Source organism: Hylobates moloch, unplaced genomic scaffold (genome assembly GCF_009828535.3).
Source record: "Hylobates moloch isolate HMO894 unplaced genomic scaffold, HMol_V3 SCAFFOLD_8, whole genome shotgun sequence".
NCBI lineage: Eukaryota > Metazoa > Chordata > Mammalia > Primates > Hylobatidae > Hylobates > Hylobates moloch.
This window is the reverse complement of record NW_026652283.1, coordinates 31,776,865-31,795,659: the sequence shown is the minus strand read 5'-3', so window position 1 is coordinate 31,795,659 and position 18,795 is coordinate 31,776,865. Positions and strand designations below refer to the sequence as shown.

At 41.7% G+C, this 18,795-nt stretch overlaps 1 protein-coding gene across 7 annotated transcripts in view; it reads left to right on the top strand.

The window, feature by feature from the left end:
* Window positions 1-14,098, top strand: part of RESF1 (retroelement silencing factor 1) — a 34,781-nt gene extending 20,683 nt beyond the window's left edge. For 6 of the 7 annotated variants that reach the window (XM_032159979.2, XM_032159981.2, XM_032159980.2 and 3 more), the window contains 3 exons: window positions 941-6,029; window positions 7,300-7,383; window positions 12,988-14,098. In XM_032159979.2, coding sequence (XP_032015870.1) covers window positions 1,019-6,029; window positions 7,300-7,383; window positions 12,988-13,145 — 5,253 coding nt within the window. In that variant the 5' untranslated portion in view covers window positions 941-1,018 and the 3' untranslated portion in view covers window positions 13,146-14,098. Of the gene's footprint in view, window positions 1-940; window positions 6,030-7,244; window positions 7,384-12,987 lie in introns of all 7 variants that reach the window. The other variant, XR_009214512.1, reaches the window with a different exon arrangement.
* Window positions 14,099-18,795: the final 4,697 nt, after the last annotated feature.

Below are 18,795 nucleotides of genomic sequence, written 5' to 3'. Positions count from 1 at the left end.
CTGAGAGCTGGGATTACAGGTGTGCACCATCACACCCAGCTATTTTTTGTATTTTTAGTAAAGATGGGGTTTGGCATGTTTGCCAGGCTGGTCTCAAACTCTTGGTCTCAGGTGATCCACCTGCCTCTGCCTCCCAAAGTGCTAGGATTACGGGCATGAGCCACCGCACCCGGCCTTATGCCAGAAATTTACTGAGTTCGTTAAGGTAACCTTGAATAGCCCTGGGGAGTTTAGACTTTGCGAATGAACAATGAGAATGTTTTTAACCATATGTTTGAACTTTTTCTTTTTTTTTTTTGAGACGGAGTCTCGCTCTTTCACCCAGGCTGGAGTGCAGTGGCGCGATCTCGGCTCACTGCAGGCTCCGCCCCCCAGGGTTCACGCCATTCTCCTGCCTCAGCCTCCCGCGTAGCTGGGACTACAGGCGCCTGCCACCTCGCCCGGCTAATTTTTTGTATTTTTAGTAGAGACAGGGTTTCACCGTGTTAGCCAGGATGGTCTCCATCTCCTGACCTCGTGATCCGCCCGCCTCGGCCTCCCAAAGTGCTGGGATTACAGGCGTGAGCCACCGCGCCCGGCCTGAACTTTTTTTTTTTTTAATTCTCATTGTCATGTTAGCTTTTTAAAAAAAATGCAGTTAGCATGGATTACTTAGAAGAGAGTCTGTTAAAAATAAGTAAAAACAGAAGGTGATTGGCATTTAAATGTAACAAAAAGCTAGTTGTCGTTGTGTGGAATGAATTTCTGTTAAACACTTTAGAAATTTCATTGACACTTGCCTTATTTATTGTTGTATCCTCTATTGCTCCTCTTCTTCCCAAATTAAAGATGAGGCTGCTCTGAAGATTCAGTAATTAGGATGGACAGTCAGCTACTAATTTTCTTAGATATTCTATTTAGGCAAAACAGCATTTTAATAAAATATCTTTATTTCTTACAGATTCCAGACATTCAGACAACTGACTTGTAACTGACTTATAACTGACTTGTAATACACTGCTACTATATCAAACCGACAATGAATTGGAATGAAAAACCAAAGAGTGCTACATTACCACCACTGTATCCTAAAAGCCAGCCACCCTTTTTGCATCAGTCTTTAATAAACCAAATTACCACAACATCTCAGAGTTCTTTCAGCTATCCTGGAAGTAACCAAGAAGCATGCATGTATCCCGGTAATTCAAATCCAATTTCACAGCCACTGCTGAATATCCAAAATTATCCTCAACAAATCTCTGTTTCTGATATGCATAATGGGACAGTTGTGGCCTCACACACTTCAGTAGAAAGAATAACATATGCAAATGTTAATGGACCCAAACAACTAACTCACAATTTGCAGATGTCTTCAGGAGTTACACAAAATGTATGGTTGAATTCACCAGTGAGGAATCCTGTGCATTCTCATATAGGGGCAACTGTATCTCATCAAACTGATTTTGGAACTAATGTACCCCATATGCCGGCACTACAGAGTCAACTGGTAACATCAGATACCTATTCTATGCAAATGCAGATGATCCCTTCTAATTCTACACGACTTCCTGTAGCTTACCAAGGAAATCAGGGACTTAACCAGTCTTTTTCAGAGCAACAGGCTGATTGGACACAACAGTGTGTGTCTAAGGGACTGACTTATCCAGATTACAGACCACCTCCAAAGCTATACCGTTACTCACCACAAAGCTTTTTACCAGATTCTACCATTCAAAAACAAAACTTCACACCACGTACATCATTACAAGTTAAAAATAGTCAGCTTCCAAATTATGTGCTAACTTTACCGTCAAAGCAGACTGCAGCTGTACCATCACAGCAGTATGCCACGCAAACTGACAAAAGACCTCCTCCTTCTTACAACTGTAGATATGGAAGCCAGCCTTTGCAAAGTACTCAGCATGTTACTAAACACCTGTCTATGGGAGTTCCTCAGAGTCGAGAAATGCTGTCATCTGAAATAAGGACCAGCTTTCAACAGCAATGGCAAAACCCTAATGAAAATGTCAGCACAATTGGAAATTTCACTAACTTGAAAGTAAATAACAGCAGCAAACAGCCTTTTAATGGTCCCATTAGATCTTCTGTGGATGGTGTTCAGACTTTTGCTCAAACTAATGAAGAGAAAATAATGGATTCTTGTAATCCAACTTCAAATCAAGTACTGGACACAAGTGTCACAAAAGAAAAGCTAATAAGGGATATTAAAACATTAGTAGAAATAAAACAGAAGTTTTCAGAACTTGCAAGGAAAATTAAAATCAATAAAGATCTTCTGATGGCAGCAGGTTGTATTAAAATGACTAATACTTCTTATAGTGAACCAGCTCAGAATTCTAAATTGTCTCTAAAACAAACTGCCAAAATCCAGTCTGGACCCCAGATAACTCCAGTAACGCCAGAGAATGCAGAGAGACAACCACCAACAGTAGTGGAATCTGCAGAAACAAATAAGACTCAGTGTATGTTGAATTCTGACATTCAGGAAGCCAACTGCAGAAGGTTTAACCAAGTTGATTCTGTTTTACCAAATCCTGTCTATTCTGAAAAGCGGCCAATGCCAGACCCGTCTCATGATGTGAAAGTTCTCACTTCAAAGACACCAGCTGTTGAGATGACCCAGGCAGTATTGAATACTCAGCTTTCATCAGAAAATGTTACCAAAGTTGAGCAAAATTCACCAGCAGTTTGTGAAACAATTTCTGTTCCCAAGTCCATGTCCACTGAGGAATATAAATCAAAAATTCAAAATGAAAATATGCTGCTTCTCGCTTTGCTTTCACAGGCACGTAAGACTCAGAAGACAGTATTAAAAGATGCTAATCAAACTATTCAGGATTCTAAACCAGACAGTTGTGAAATGAATCCAAATACCCAAATGACTGGTAACCAACTGAATTTGAAGAACATGGAAACTCCAAGTACTTCTAATGTAAGTGGCAAGGTTTTGGAGAACTCCTTTTGCAGTGGACAGGAATCCTCAACAAAAGGAATGCCTGCTAAAAGTGACAGTAGCTGTTCCATGGAAGTGCTAGCAACCTGTCTTTCCCTGTGGAAAAAGCAACCTTCAGAAACTGCAAAAGAACAGGAGTGTGATAAACTCAGAACAAACACAACAGCAGTTGGAATTTCAAAGCCTGCTAACATCCATGTTAAGAGTCCTTGTTCAGTTGTGGGAAATTCAAATTCTCAGAATAAAATAAGTAATCCCTCACAGCAGACAGCTTTGTCGATGGTAATGCACAATTATGAGTCTTCAGGTATGAGTATAACAAAGGGAACAGAACTTCAGATTGCTGTAGTGTCACCGTTAGTTCTGTCAGAGGTCAAAACATTGTCTGTCAAAGGAATAACACCTGCAGCGTTACCTGAAATAGTGTATCCCGTTATTAAAGAAGGCAGTGTTTGTAGTTTACAAAATCAATTGCCAGAAAATGCAAAGGCAACTGCTGCTTTCAAAGTTGATGTTAATGGACCAGTAGCAAGTACAGCAACATCAACCAAGATTTTTCCACTAACTCAGAAGGAAAAGCAGAATGAGTCAACTAATGGTAATTCAGAAGTCATACCTAATGTCAATCAAGGAAAGCATAACAAATCAGAGTCAGCTATCCATTCTATGAGTGATCAGCAAACCTTACAGGAGGAACCAAGGAATAGTACTGTTGTGAGTAGTGATATATTACAGATTGGCAATATTTGTTCTCTGGTTGAAGGTGATACCTCTTACAATTCCCAAATAGCAAAGATATTCAGCTCTCTTCCTTTGAAAATGGTTGAGCCACAGAAACCTTCTCTACCCAGTCAGCAAGGGATTGGCAGCAGAGAACCAGAAAAACAATTAGATAATACCAGTGAAAATAAAGACTTTGGTTTTCCAAAAGATAAACCTGTACAGTGCACAGATGTTTCACATAAAATATGTGATCAGTCAAAGTCAGAGCCACCCTCAGAGTCCTCTTTGAACAATCTTGAAACAAACAGAGTTATTCTAGAGAAAAGTAGCGTGGAGCATGCCACTGAAAAAAGCACAGCTAACGATACATGCTCGTCGGCTGCTATTCAGGAGGACATTTACCCTCAGGAAATAGATGCATCCAGCAACTATACTCCCCAAGATCCTGCAAGAAATGAAGTCCACAGTGATAAGGCACCTGTCTTATACCTACATGACCAGCTGTCAGAACTTTTAAAAGAGTTTCCTTATGGCATTGAGGCTGTGAATACACGTGAAGGTTCTGTGGGCCAGCAAACTACATACCATACCTCAGAAGATCAAACTGCTGATAAAACCAGTTCTGACTCCAAAGACCCAGCAGATCAAATACAAATTACAATATTAAGCTCAGAGCAAATGAAAGAAATATTTCCTGAACAGGATGATCAACCCTATGTAGTAGACAAGTTGGCAGAACCTCAGAAAGAAGAGCCCATCACAGAAGTAGTTAGCCAGTGTGACCTGCAGACACCTGCAGGAGGAGAAAGTCGTGATTCTGTGATACTGGACTCTGAGAAAGACGATATCCACTGCTGTGCATTGGGCTGGCTCTCCATGGTTTACGAAGGAGTACCCCAGTGTCAGTGTAATTCCATCAAGAACTCAACTTCAGAGGAAGAGAAACAAAAAGAGCAGTGTTCTCCTTTGGAGACCAACAGTTGTAAACAAGGAGAGAGAACCTCTGATGGAGATGTCACTATTGTTCAGTTTAAGAGCCTTCTAAATAATCCAAAGACTCCTCCAACTCCTCCAGATGGGAGAAGTCATTTTCCTGAATTACAAGACGACAACAGAAAAGATACATCCAAAACAAAACATAAAAGCTTACCAAGGACAGAACAAGAATTAACTGCTGGTCAGCTTTCATCCAAATGTGATAAACTAAATCCCTTGCAAAATCACAAAAGAAAAAAACTGAGGTTTCACGAGGTAACCTTTCACTCCAGCAATAAAATGACGGCATCTTACGAACAAGCTTCTCAGGAAACCCGACAGAAGAAACATATAACACACAACTCACGTCCACTAAAAGCAAAAACAGCTTTTTTGCCAAATAAAGATGGGTATAAGAAGCATAGTTCTTTGGGACAGTCATTATCACCAGAAAAGATAAAATTGAAACTCAAATCAGTTAGCTTCAAACAAAAACGAAAGTTAGACCAAGGGAACGGATTAGATATGGAAGTAAAGAAGAAGAAACATGATAAACAAGAACAGAAAGGAAGTGTGGGAGCTACATTCAAATTAGGTGACTCTTTGTCAAACCCAAATGAAAGAGACGTTGTTAAAGAAAAGATGGTATCAAATACTAAGTCTGTAGACACGAAAGCGAGTTCATCTAAATTTAGTAGAATTCTAACTCCTAAGGAGTATTTACAAAGGCAGAAGCATAAAGAAGCTCTGAGTAATAAAGCATCGAAGAAAATCTGTGTGAAAAATGTGCCATGTGATTCTGAACATATGAGACCAAGTAAACTTGCCGCGCAGGTCGGAAGTTGTGGGAAATCAAATGAGAAGCACAGCAGCGGCGTGCAGACCTCTAAAGAATCATTAAATGGCTTGACAAGCCATGGTAAAAACCCCAAAATCCACCATTCTCAGGAGTCTAAAACATACAACATTCTAAGGAATGTTAAAGAAAAAGTTGGTGGGAAGCAGTCTGACAAAATATGGATTGATAAGACTAAATTAGACAAGAAATTAACCAATATAAGCAACGAAGCTGAATTCAGCCAAATGCCTCCCCAAGTAAAGGATCAAAAGAAATTGTATCTGAATAGAGTTGCGTTTAAATGCACTGAACGTGAAAGCATTTGTCTCACCAAATTAGAAAATTCACCCAGGAAGCTTCATAAAGATAAGAGACAGGAAAATAAACATAAGACCTTTTTACCCGTGAAAGGTAACAAAGAAAAATCAAACATGCTGGAGTTTAAATTATGTCCAGATATCTTACTAAAGAACACAAACTCTGTGGAAGAACGGAAGGATGTAAAGCCTCCTCCCAGGAAGGAGCAAGCCCCTGTGCAAGGTCCAGTATGATTTTCTTGGTGGTGTCTACAACATGGTGAAGAGTCGTAGGTCAATATTTGGGCTAGCACCTCTCATGCTGTCTGGGCTGCTGGGAAAGACTTTAATGTGTCATGCCACTACCTAGTATTTGTTTTGCCTGGTAAACCAATGTTTCATTGGGCAATATTTGTTTTGTGTTTATTGCCACCTTGTTGTAAATTGTAGAAAATTGGTAGTCATGACGAGCTATATAAACCTTGCCAGATAGAAATATTTCAGTTAGTACCAAGAAGGCTGTACTGTGAAAAACATTCCACATTCCTTGTGGGAATGTCAGAAAAGTGTCAAGTGGCTGGTAACGTAGAGTCTTGGTTTTGTTAATTCTCCTTTGGACTTGTAATTTGAAAGCCCTGTGAACTTGAAATTTTGTTCTGAATGTTAGAGGATAAGTAATGATTAATACTGAAGTCTTTTTGTTCATATGGAAATGGGTCAACTAATTGTCCTCTTTGAAACAGTTGATGACTGTTATCACTATAGATAAAATGGTAACATCTAGCCTACTCATAAGATAGAAGAACCATGAAAGCAGTATTGTCCAGTGTTAATAATGTAAAATCTTTAAAGCCAAGCTGGCAGCTATGAATATTAGGTAGCTTAATGGTAGACTTCTCAATGTAGTGCAGGAAGGAAGGAGAAAATTGATAACTAGTTATTTGTGGTACTAAGGGAACATTTAGAAGTAGTGGATATTATATGTAAAGCATTGTGCTGAGAAACTCAGATTGGAAAACTAAAGGATTTGAATGGAAATTGAAGTCTTTGCTTTTCTGACTCTATTTGTTGGGGTTCATAAAACAATAGCATAAACATGATACGTTTTCCTGGAAAAGAAGATAGGGATATATTCATTTTGTCAAAAATTGGTGATTTCAGTAGGTTCTTTCATTTGGACCCTTAGAATTTGAGGTGGGGATATAATCGGAACATTGGAAGTGGGTGGGGGCAATGTAATTTTCTATCTCGTGTCCTTTAATATCTGGAGATGTATTAACCTCTTCAGCTCATGTGCGGGGAACATAATTACATAGTAAACTCATTTTTTAATTGAGGTAAGCATTTCAAATAGGAGAAATCATTTTTCCAGTTCTTTTTTTAGAGTTGTGTTACATGTGGTTATATCTAGTGCCTTCCAAAATCTATTTTCAGCTTACATGATTTTCCTTTGTTATAGTACTAAAGGAGATGATTAGCAATATCTAGAGTTCTGAAAATGAATATTTAAATAGTTTCAGGAATAAAAAGTACAAAAGAAGACTGGTTAAAATGTGTTGATACAAAGAAAAGGACACAGAAAGACAGCCAAGAGAAAGGTAAAGTCATCTTTTTAAATCTTGATTCACTTATCTCCCTATCTGGTATATGGAAATTGGATTATGGTTATGATATGATTGTAAAGTATGATTTTATCCATGTTCTTTTTTTTTTTTCAGTCATTCAGTATTTGTGTTTGAGTGGTAGGAGGACATTTTTGTGTTGTGCTGTGGAATGAAAAGCTGAGATTTATTTTCTTTTAATAGGAAAATAATTCTTATCACAATGAGCTAAGAGGTTTGCATATTTTACCTGTATAGGACTAGACAGCAAATACTTTAGGTTTTCTGGGTCATAAGGTGTCTGTCCTGACTACTCAGCTCTGACTCTGTTTCAGGGAAATGGCTGTAGATAATATGTAGATGAGTATCAGCTGTGTTCTGATTAACTATTTATTTATTTATTTATTTATTTATTTATTTATTTATTTATTTTGAGACAGAGTCTCACTCTGTCACCCAGGCTGGAGTGCAGTGGCATGATCTTGGCTCACTGCAACCTCTGCCTCCCAGGTTCAAGCGATTCTCTCCCTCAGCTTCCCAAGTAGCTGGGACTGCAGGTGCGTACCACCACGCCCAGCTAATTTTTGTATTTTTGGTAGAGGCAGGGTTTCACCGTGTTGGCTAGGCCGGTCTCAAACTCCTGACATCAGGTAATCCATCTGCCTCGGCCTCCCAGAGTGCTGGGATTACAGACATGAGACGCCGCGCCTGGCCTCTGATTAAACTTCATCTACCAAAATAGGCAGCAGACTGGACTTAGTTTGCCAGACCCTGGATTCAATTATTTACATGTTAATTTGATTTATCTTCAATACAATTTAGGCAAGGATATTTCCATTTTATAGATGAAAGGTTACATCATTTGACTTAAGTTCATTGCTAGTGACTGAATTAGGGACTTGAATCTGGTCCCCTCTTTTCAAAGTCCATTAAGTGTGGTTGAGGTATAGTCAGCCCTCCGTATCTGCGTGTTCTGTATCTGTGGATTCAAACAACTGTGGATCAAAAATACTTGGGAAAAAAAATTAATACAACCATAAAAATAGAAACTTAAAAGACAATATAGTATAACAACTGTTTACATAGCATTTACTTTGTATTAGGTATTAAAAGTAATCTAGAAATGATTTAAGGTATGTGTTGGGGGGTATGCTTTAGGTTATATAAAAATACTATGCCATTTTACATAAGGAACTTAAGCATCTCCAGATTTTGGTATCTATTTGGGTGGATGCTGCAGAGGTGTCCTGGAATCAGTCCCTCTTCAATATCGAAGGATGACTGTATTTTAATAATGAGACCGGTCCTAGCTGTGTTATTTGCTGGGAAGGGATTTGGGCTGAGGACCAACTAGAAAAAGTAGAGCTTTGAGTATTTGATTTTTTTTTTTTTTTTTTTTTTTTTGGAGATGGCATCTTGCTCTGTCTCCCAGGCTGGAGTACAGTGGCACGATCTCAGCTTGCTGCAACCTCTGCATCCCAGGTTCAAGCATTTCTTCTGCCTCAGCCTCCTGAGTAGCTGGGACTACAAGTGCACTACCATGCCTGGCTAATTTTTGTATTTTTTAGTAGAGACTGGGTTTCTCTCACTATGTTGGCCAGGCTGGTCTCAAACTCCTGAACTCAGGTGATCCACCTGCCTCGGCCTCCCAAAATGCTGCGATTACAAGCATGAGTCACCGTGTCCACCTGAATATAGGATTTAATTAGTAGAGTGAAAGTGCCTTGTTTTTAGGGTTTGGCTTTGAGAACTAAAAGCTAGAGCTCAAGAGTTTTGTCTTAGTTTTGGTTCATTAAATAGGCAAAGAGGGGGCCGGGTGCGGTGGCTCACACCTGTAATCTCAGCACTTTGGGAGGCCGAGGCAGGCGGATCCTGAGATCAGGAGATTGAGACCATCCTGGCTAACACGGTGAAACACTGTCTCTACTAAAAATACAAAAAATCAGCCGAGCATTGTGGCGGGCACCTGTATGTAGGCAAGAGAATGGCGTGAACCCAGGAGGCGGAGCTTGCAGTGAGCCGATATGTCGCCACTGCACTCCAGCCTGGGTGACAGAGCGAGACTCTGTCTCAAAAAAAAAATAGGCAAAGAGGGATTCAGAGCCTTAAAAAGGGAGAGCAGCAGAATCTCACCAAGAGAAACAATAAGAAGCATATTTTATAAAAGGAATTGACAATGGTTGTGAAGAGAGCTTCAAACAAATACATAGAAGTAGGCATGTAAAAATTGAGTAAAGGCTGGGCGAGGTGGCTCATGCCTGTAATACCAGCACTTTGGGAGGCCGAGGCAGGCAGATTGCCTGAGGTCAGAAGTTCGAGACCAGCCTGGCCAACATGAAACCCCCATCCCTACTAAAAATATAAAAATTAGCCAGGTGTGGTGGCACACGCCTGTAATACCAGCTATTCAGGAGGCTGAGACAGGAGAATCACTTGAACCCGTGAGGCAGACGTTCCAGTGAGCTGAGATCGGACCACTGCACTCCAGCTTGGGCGACAGAGCGAAACTCCGTCTCAAAAAAAAAGTCAGTTAGCATTGAAACATGCATATGGGAAAAACCTGCATCAGTGAAGAAATGTACTCTTAATCAGAACAGGCCAAATAACCTAAAGAGGAGGGAATGGAGAGCAGTGAGAGGCCTGACAGTGGGAAGACAATGCCTCTCGGGTTGGAAGGCAGAAAGCCAAAAATGCGAAAGATACAAATGGGCACGAAGATTGGGGTAAGAAAAAAGCTTCTTGGAAACAGGAGAGACATGATTATTATCTCAAAGAGAAAGCGAGAGGCATGTTTGGAATCTGAAGCTGAAAACACTCAAAAGACAGATACACAGATTGACCAGAGAGGCTCAGAGATAAGCATGAGTTGAATGACATGTGCAGACAGCACAGCAGGATGAGCAATGCACGGTGAATGTGAGGCTGAAGTACTCAGAATCGTGATGAAAGAAAAACACAAACCAGGTACGCTAAGGCAAAGCTGGGTGAGACAATCCAGGAGACAAGTCATACAGCTTTGTCATAGCACGACAAGACGCAAATAGGCGAGACCTAAGGGAGAAGAAAAAAATCTCAGGTGCTGCTACATGGGCATTTTTATTTACTTACTTTTATTTATTTATTTAATTTTTTTTTTAGACAGTCTCGCTGTGTTGCCCAGGCTGGAGTGCAGCGGTGCCATCTAGGCTCACTGCAACCTCCGGTTCCTGGGTTCAAGCGATTCTCCTGCCTCCGCCTCAGCCTCCTGAGTAGCGTGAACCACCACACCTGGCTGATTTTTGTATTTTTAGTAGAGACAGTTTCACCATGTTGTCCAGGCTGATCTTGAACTCCGACCTCAGTGATCCACCCACCTCAGCCTGCCAAAGTGCTGGGATTACAGGCGTGAGCCACTGCCCCTGGCCCCATGGGCATTTGTAATGCCCATTAGGGGCGAGTGAAACTGGCTCTGGAGAAGGGATCTCTGGGAAATAGTGAATTATATACCTTAGACAAAGAGGCTGGAGAACCGTGAACCAACTATGAAGTGAGAGAAAAGTGCCACGAACTCCCAATCCGCTCTAAAGAAACATACATCTGCCCTGGTGTGGGGCCCATGTGCGTCATCCCAGCACTTGGGAGGTCAAGGCCAGAGGATGGCTTGAGCCCAGGAGTTTGAGACCAGCTTGGACAACATCAGGAGACCCCATCTCTACAAATAACTTTTTAAAAAATTAGCCGGGCATAGTGGTGCACACCTGTGGTCCCAGCTGCTTGGCAGACTGAGGAAGGAGGATCACCTGAGCCCAGGAGTTGAGGCTGCAATAAGCCCTGATGCAGCACTGCACGCCAGCCTGGGCAACAGAGCCAAGACCCTGTCTCAAAAAAAAAAAAACCCCACAGGAGAAACAGATGTCTAAATTCGGTAGCAAAGGTTGCAGCAAACTTGAAGTCCTAAGTTAGGGTAAAGAGATGAAGAGGAAATGACAAGAATTTCTTGGAAAGCAACTTAGAGACTCACTTTGGGCTTCAGTATTACTAATTCTGAAAGAAAGCAAACAAGAAAGTGGAAAACTTTGCAGCAGATCTAAAGAACTAACAGGACAGAATACTCCACCCACTCAGGTAGAAAAAGACAAAACAGGACCCCATTATTCAGAAGGAAATAGCTGCAGCAGGAATGAAATGTACAGATAGTCCCTGACTTACAGTGGTTTGACTTAGGATTTCTTGATTATGATGATATGAAAGTGATAACACATTCAGTAGAAAGTGTATTTTGCATACCCATACAGCAATTCTGGTTTTTTTGTTTGTTTGTTCGTTTGTTTGTTTTTTGAGACGGAGTCTCGCTCTGTCACCCAGGCTGGAGGGCAGTGGTGTGATCTCAGCTCACTGCAAGCCCCACCTCCTCCTGGGTTCACTGCATTCTCCTGCCTCAGCCTCCCAAGTAGCTGGGACTGCAGGCGTCTGCCACCATGCCCGGCTAATTTTTTGTATTTTTAGTAGAGACAGGGTTTCACCGTGTTGGCCAGGATGGTCTCCATCTCCTGACCTCGTGATCCTCCTGCCTCAGCCTCCCAAAGTGCTGGGATTACAGGCGTGAGCCACTGTGCCTGGCCGGCAATTCTGTTTTTCATTTTCATTATTCATTTGTTACTCATTTTCATTTCACTGTAGTATTAAATAAATCACGAGACATTGAACTTTTTTTTTTTTTTTTTTTGCAAAATGGGCTTTATGTTAGATTTTGCTGAACTGTAGGCTAATGTAAGTGTTCTGAGCGTGTTTATGGTAGGCTAGGCTAGGCTATGATGTTTAGTAGGTTACATGTATTAAATATATTTTCAACTTGGTTTTTGTTTTTTGTTTTGTTTTGTTTTTTGAGACAGTCTCACTCTGTCACCCAGGCTGGAGTGCAGTCGTGCGATACCGGCTCACTGCAACCTCTGCCCAGCTAATTTTTGTATTTTTAGTAAAAACAGGGTTTCGCCATGTTGGCCACGCTGGTCTTGAACTGGCTTCATGTGATCTGCCTGCCTTGGCCTCCCAGAGTGCAGGGATTACAGGCATGAACCACCATACCTAACCAGCCTCAATATATTTTCAATAGGTGATGGGTCATTATGAAAAAAGGACACTGAAGCTAATGTAACACTGAAATGGTCCAAAGAAACGGGAAGCTATAGACATGTTTTAGAATATCTAATGCATGGCAAGACCAAAATATGAAGCCTATCCTTTTCATGTACTGTTTGGGACTGACTCATATTTGTACTCTTTGTATTGCTAATTTACATAGCTGTTTAAAAGGTCACATTCATACTAATGATATGCAGCGATACATTTTATTGAGCCAAGAGTAAGGTAGAACAGCCCAGGGCAATGAGGATGGGGCAAGGAGGTAGGAGTAGAAAAAACAGCCCCCAAAAGAAAGGCAAGATGTCACGTGTATATAACTTACAATTCTGTAAGTGAAGAGCTGTGGTTCTGAAACTTTTGCTTAACTCCTTGCCTTAATTTTTTATCCCTCCAATATATATTTTCCCTCTGAATTTTGATTATATATTGATCACAGCTAACATTGAGAAATAAAGTAAGTAAAATTTTTATTTCCCTTAGATAATGTTAATTCAAGACTCTCGAAGAGAAGCTTCAGTGCAGATGGATTTGAGATGCTACAAAACCCAGTAAAAGATTCAAAAGAAATGTTTCAAACCTACAAACAGATGTACCTGGAGAAGAGAAGCAGAAGCCTTGGTAGCAGTCCTGTAAAATAATTACAAGATGTGGTGTTGTAATTGCCACTGGGAAATTTCTTTCCTTTTCTGTTGAAAATATTTCGCTGAAGCTAATGAGAAATGCCATGATAAAGATTTCTCAGAGCTTGGTTCCCACTTTCATTGTGTTTCGTTGAAAGTGCTTAATTAAAATGGCTTGAGAACTTTGGGTAGCCATGTGTAAGAAGTGGATGGTATTCACCGTGGAAACATAAGGTATTTGAATTTCTACTTTATTGAACCAGGTTTACCATTATTTTAAAAGGAGTGCTTATACAAATCAATTTGAAATTTTACCCATCTTGAGGGAGGACTGTTCCTCAGTTAAGGACTTGTTTATTTAAATGGGACTGTAAATATGTTTTGATTTCTAAGCTATATTAGCAAAATTTATTTTTCAGAAATATACCCACTGTGATGTGAATGTCAAAATATATTCTTAAGTGTTTTATAACTAATTGTAAACTTTTTTTCAGAAGTCTTATTTTATACTTGTGAAACTGAACACAATTTTGGGACAACGTTTAAACATTACTTTTCATACTTGAAATAAACATTTATTTTTTAAAAAACTAATTTGAAACCTTCACAGCTCAGTTTCTTTTTGGTTTCCTACCTTTAAAAGGACGCATTTTGGAAAGTGCTTTCAAAAGCTGAAATGCGAGGTGGCTCACACCTGTAATCACAGCACTTTGGGAGGCCGAGGCGGGCGGATCACAAGGTCAGGAGATGGAGACCATCCCGGCTAACACGGTGAAACCCTGTCTCTACTTAAAAAATACAAAAAATTGGCCGGGCGCGGTGGCTCATGCCTGTAATCCCAGCACTTTGGGAGGCCGAGGCGGGCGGATCACGAGGTCAGGAGATCAAGACCATCCTGGCTAACACAGTGAAACCCCATCTCTACTAAAAATACAAAAAATTAGCCGGGCATAGTGGCGTGCGCCTGTAGTCCCAGCTACTCGGGAGGCTGAGGCAGGAGAATGGCATGAACCTGGGAGGCGGAGCTTGCAGTGAGCCGAGATTGCGCCACTGTACTCCAGCCTGGGCGACAGAGCCAGACTCCTTCTCAAAAAAAAAAAAAAAAAAAAAGCCGAAATGTCACAGCAGCTGTGACAGTAGGTATTTTTAGATTGTGTTCACATGAGAACACAGAATAGGTTCGGGAAATTTCAAGAAACTGGAAGGCAAGATATAACTATTTCTAGTTTTACTTTATGACTACTAGAAAAGGGTTGGAGTTTTTGTTTTGAGACAGGGTCTCACTCTGTCGTAAAGGCTGGAGTACTGTGGTGTGATCAAGGTTCACTGCAGTCACTGCTCCTGGGTTTAAATCTTCCCGCCTCTGCCTCTTGAGTAGCTGTGACTACAGTGTGCTAACACACCTGGCTAATTTAAAAAAAAATTATTTAATTTGCTAATCTTCTTTGTATTCTTCCAGTGTGCTGCCAAAGTGAGCACATAATTTTGTTTTTTTTGTTTTTGTTTGTTAATGTTTGGGGAGTTTTTGTGGTTTTTTTGTTTGTTCTTTGAGACGTAGTCTCGCCCTGTCACCCAGGCTGGAGTGCAATTGCGCGATCTGGGCTCAGTGCAACCTCCGCCTCCCGGGTTCAAGCGATTCTCCTGCCTCAGCCTCCAAAGTAGCTGGGATTATAGGCGCCCGCCACCACGCCCAGCTAATTTTTGTAGTTTTAGTAGAGATGGGGTTTCGCCATGTTGGTCAGGCTGATCTCGAAACTCCTGACCTCAGGTGATCCACCCGCCCCAGCTTCCCAAAGTGCTGGGATTACAAGCATGAGCTACTGCGCCCAGCCTGTTTGTTTTTTTGTTGTTGTTTTTGTTTGTTTGTTTTGAGACGGAGTCTCGCTCTTTCGCCCAGGCTGGAGTGCAGTGATGCCATCTTGGCTCATTGCAACCTCCCGAGTTCAAGGATTCTCCTGCCTTAGCCTGCCGAGTAGCTGGGATCACAGATGCCCGCCACCACGCCCAGCTAATTTTTGTATTTTTAGTAGAGACGGGGTTTCACCATGTTGGTCATCAGGATGGTCTTGAACTCCTGACCTCGTGATCTGCCTGCCTCAGCCTCCCAGAGTGCTGGGATTACAGACGTGAGCCATCTGGCCCAGCCCTGAGCACATAATTTAAAAATACGTGGATTTTTGGAGACATGAAATTCTACCATGTTGTCCAGACTGGTCTTGAACTCCTGGGCTCAAGTAATCCTTTGGCCTAGACCTCCCAAAGTCCTGGGATTACAGATGTGAGCTACCACGCCCAGAGCATGTTGGTTATTTTTATAATATCTTAATGCTATGTGTGTGTGTGTGTATATATATATATATATATATATATATATATAAAATTTTCATTTGAAAACTATGTACAAGGTAGACCAATGGATTTTAATGAAACATTGCAATTTCTTGTGCTTTTAGCTTTCATATTACAACCAACCTTTAGGAAGCAACGACGGTCCTCTGTCATTTAATGACAGGGATATGTTCTGAGAAATACATCTCTAGGTGATTTTTTTTTTTTTTTTTTTTTAGATGTAGTCTCATTTTTTTTGCCCAGGCTGGAGTGCAGTAGCACGATCTCCACTCACTGCAACTTCCGCCTCCTGGGCTCCAGCAATTCTGCCTCAGCCTCCCGAGTAGCTGGGATTACAGGCACACACCAGCATGCCTTGCTAAAGTATTTTTAGTAGAGACGGAGTTTCACCATGTTGGCCAGGCTGGTCTTGAACTCCTGACCTCAAGTGATCTGCCTGCCTCAGCCTCCCAAAGTGCTGGGATTATAGACATGAGCCACCACGCCCAGCCTACTTCATTTTTTAAATAGTAAAAAACTATAAATATTATCATGCCTAAATAAAAGATTGATTCACCTCAGGTGATCTGCCTGCCTTGCAATCACTTCCCAAAGTGCTGGCATTACAGGTATGAGCCACTGCACCTGGCCAATTTTGGTCTTGTGTGACTAAGCTAGAATGTACTAGGTTTGTGTAAACCTGGATGGTACAGGTTGAATATCCTAAATGTAAAATCCAGAGCTGGGCACAGTGGCTCATGCCTGTAAGCCCCAGCACTTTGGAAGGCCAAGGCAGGCAGACGACCTGAGGTCAGGAGTTCCAAGACCAGCCTGACCAACATGGCGAAACCCCATCTCTACTAAAACTACACCATTAGCCGGGTGTGGTGGCAGATACCTGTAATCCCAGCTACTTGGGAGGTTGACGCAAGAGAATTGGTTGAACCCCGGAGGCGGAGGTTGCAGCGAGCCGAGATCACGCCATTGCACTCCAGCCTGGGCAACACGAGCAAAACTCTGTCTCAAAAAAAGAATAAAATCCAAAATGTTCCAAAATCTGAAACATTTTGAATGCCAATGTGATACTCAAAGGAAACGCTCATTTGAGCATTTTGGATTTTGCATCTTTGGATTAAGTATGCCTGGGTGGTGAGTATAATGCAAATATCCCAAGATCCAAAAATATCTGAAATATTTTCAGTCCCAAGTATCTCTAATAAGGTGTAGTCAACCTAGATGTCCTACTGCATACCTAATCAGTATGGTATATCTTATTGCTTATAGGCCACAAATGTGGACATCATGTTACTGTACTGAATGCTGTAGGAAATTATAACAATAGTTAAGTATGTGGGTCTTCAAACATAGAAAAGCTACCGTAAAAATACAGTATAAAAAAAAAATGGTGCCGGGCACAGTGGCTCACACCTGTAAACCCAGCACTTTGGGAGGCCAAGGCGGGTGGAACACCTGAGGTCAGGAGTTCAAGACCAGCCTGGCCAATATGGTGAAACATCTGCTCTCCTAAAAATACAAAAATTAGCTGGGTGTGTTGGCGCATGCCTGTAATCCCAGCTACTTGGGAGGCGGAGGCAGGAGACTCACTTGAGCCTGGGAGGTGGAGGTTGCAGTGAGCCGACATTGTGCCACTGCACTTCAGGTTGGGCTACGTGAGCAAAGCTCCATCTCAATAAATGAATGAATGATGTACCTGTATTGGGCACTTAATATGAACCATGAATGGTGCTTGCAGGACTGGAAGTTGCTTGCAAGTCAGTGAACTGGTCTGAGCAAGTGAATGTGAAGGCCTGAGACATTACTGTATACTACTATCAACTTCATGAACACTGTACACTTAGGCGACACCAAATTTGTTTTTATTTTTTACTGCAAAACGGGGTCTCTGTCACCCAGGTTGAAATGCAGTGCTGTGGTCTCAGCTTGCTGAAACCTCCACCTCCCTGTTTCAAGCAGTCCTCCCACACCAGCCTCCAGGGTAGCTGGGAACACAGGCACGATCCAGCATGTCCAACTAATTTTTAGTAACTAAATTTATTCTTTAAAACTTAAATAGAACTTAGCTTATGGTAACTATATTAACTTTTTAAATTTTTAACTTTTAATTTTGGTTTTGGTTGTTTTTTTGTTTGTTTGTTTGTTTGTTTGTTTGTTTGAGACGGAGTTTTGCTGTGTCTCCCGTACAGGCTGGAGTGCTGTGGCACAATCTTAGCTCACTGCAACCTCCGCCTCCCGGGCTCAAGCTATTCTCCTCCCTCAGCCTCCCAAGTAGCTGCGATTAACAGGTCTGCTCCACCATGCCCAGCTAATTTTTGTATTTTAACTAAAGATAGTTTCACCATGTTGGCCAGGCTGGTCTCGAACTCCTGACCTCAGGTGATCCACCTATCTCGGCCTCCCAATGTGCTGGGATTACAGGTGTGGGCCACTGCGTCGGGCCATTAATTTTAGTTTTTTTTTTTATTCATTTCAAGACAGGGTTAGGAAACTGCTGATTTTGTATTTCTGGTAGAGACAGGGTTTTGCCATGTTTCCCAAAACAGTCTCAAACTCATGGGCTGAAGCAATCCTCCCGCCTGGGCCTCCCACGATAAAGTGCTGGGATTACAGGTGTTAGCCACTGTGCCCAGCCGCCAAATTTTTAGCTTTTTAACTCGTAATAACGTAGCTTAAAACACAAGCACACTGTAGAGCTGTACAAGTTTTTTTTGTTTTTTTTTTTCTGTTTTTTTTTTTTTTTTTTGAGACAGAGCCTTGCTCTGTCGCCCAGGCTGGAGTGTACTGGCGTGATCCTTGGCTCACTGCAACCTCCACCTCCTTGGTTCAAGTGATTCTCCTGTCTCAGCCTGCTGAGTAGTTGGGATTACAGGCACCTGCCACCACGCCCAGCTAATTTTTGTATTTTCAGTAGAGATGGGGTTTTACCATGTTGGCCAGGCTGGTCTCGAACTCCTGACCTCAGGTGGTCTGCCCGCCTCGGCCTCCCAGTGCTGGGATTACAGGTGTGAGCCACCACACCCAGCCTTTTCAAAATTTTCTTTATACTTTTTGTATAAGCTCTTTTTTATTAAAAAAATTTTTTTTTACTTTTTTTCAAATTGAAAACTAAAACGGCTGGGCACAGTGGCTCACAAGGTCAGGAGATGACTGGACACAGTGCCTCATGCCTGTAATCCCAGCAGTTTGGGAGGCCAAGGTGAGCAGATTGCTTGAGTCCAAGAGCTCAAGACCAGTACAACGTGCTGAAACCCGGTCTCTACCAAAAGTACAAAAATCAGCCAGGTTTGGTGGTGTGCACCTGTAATGCCAGCTACTTGGGAGG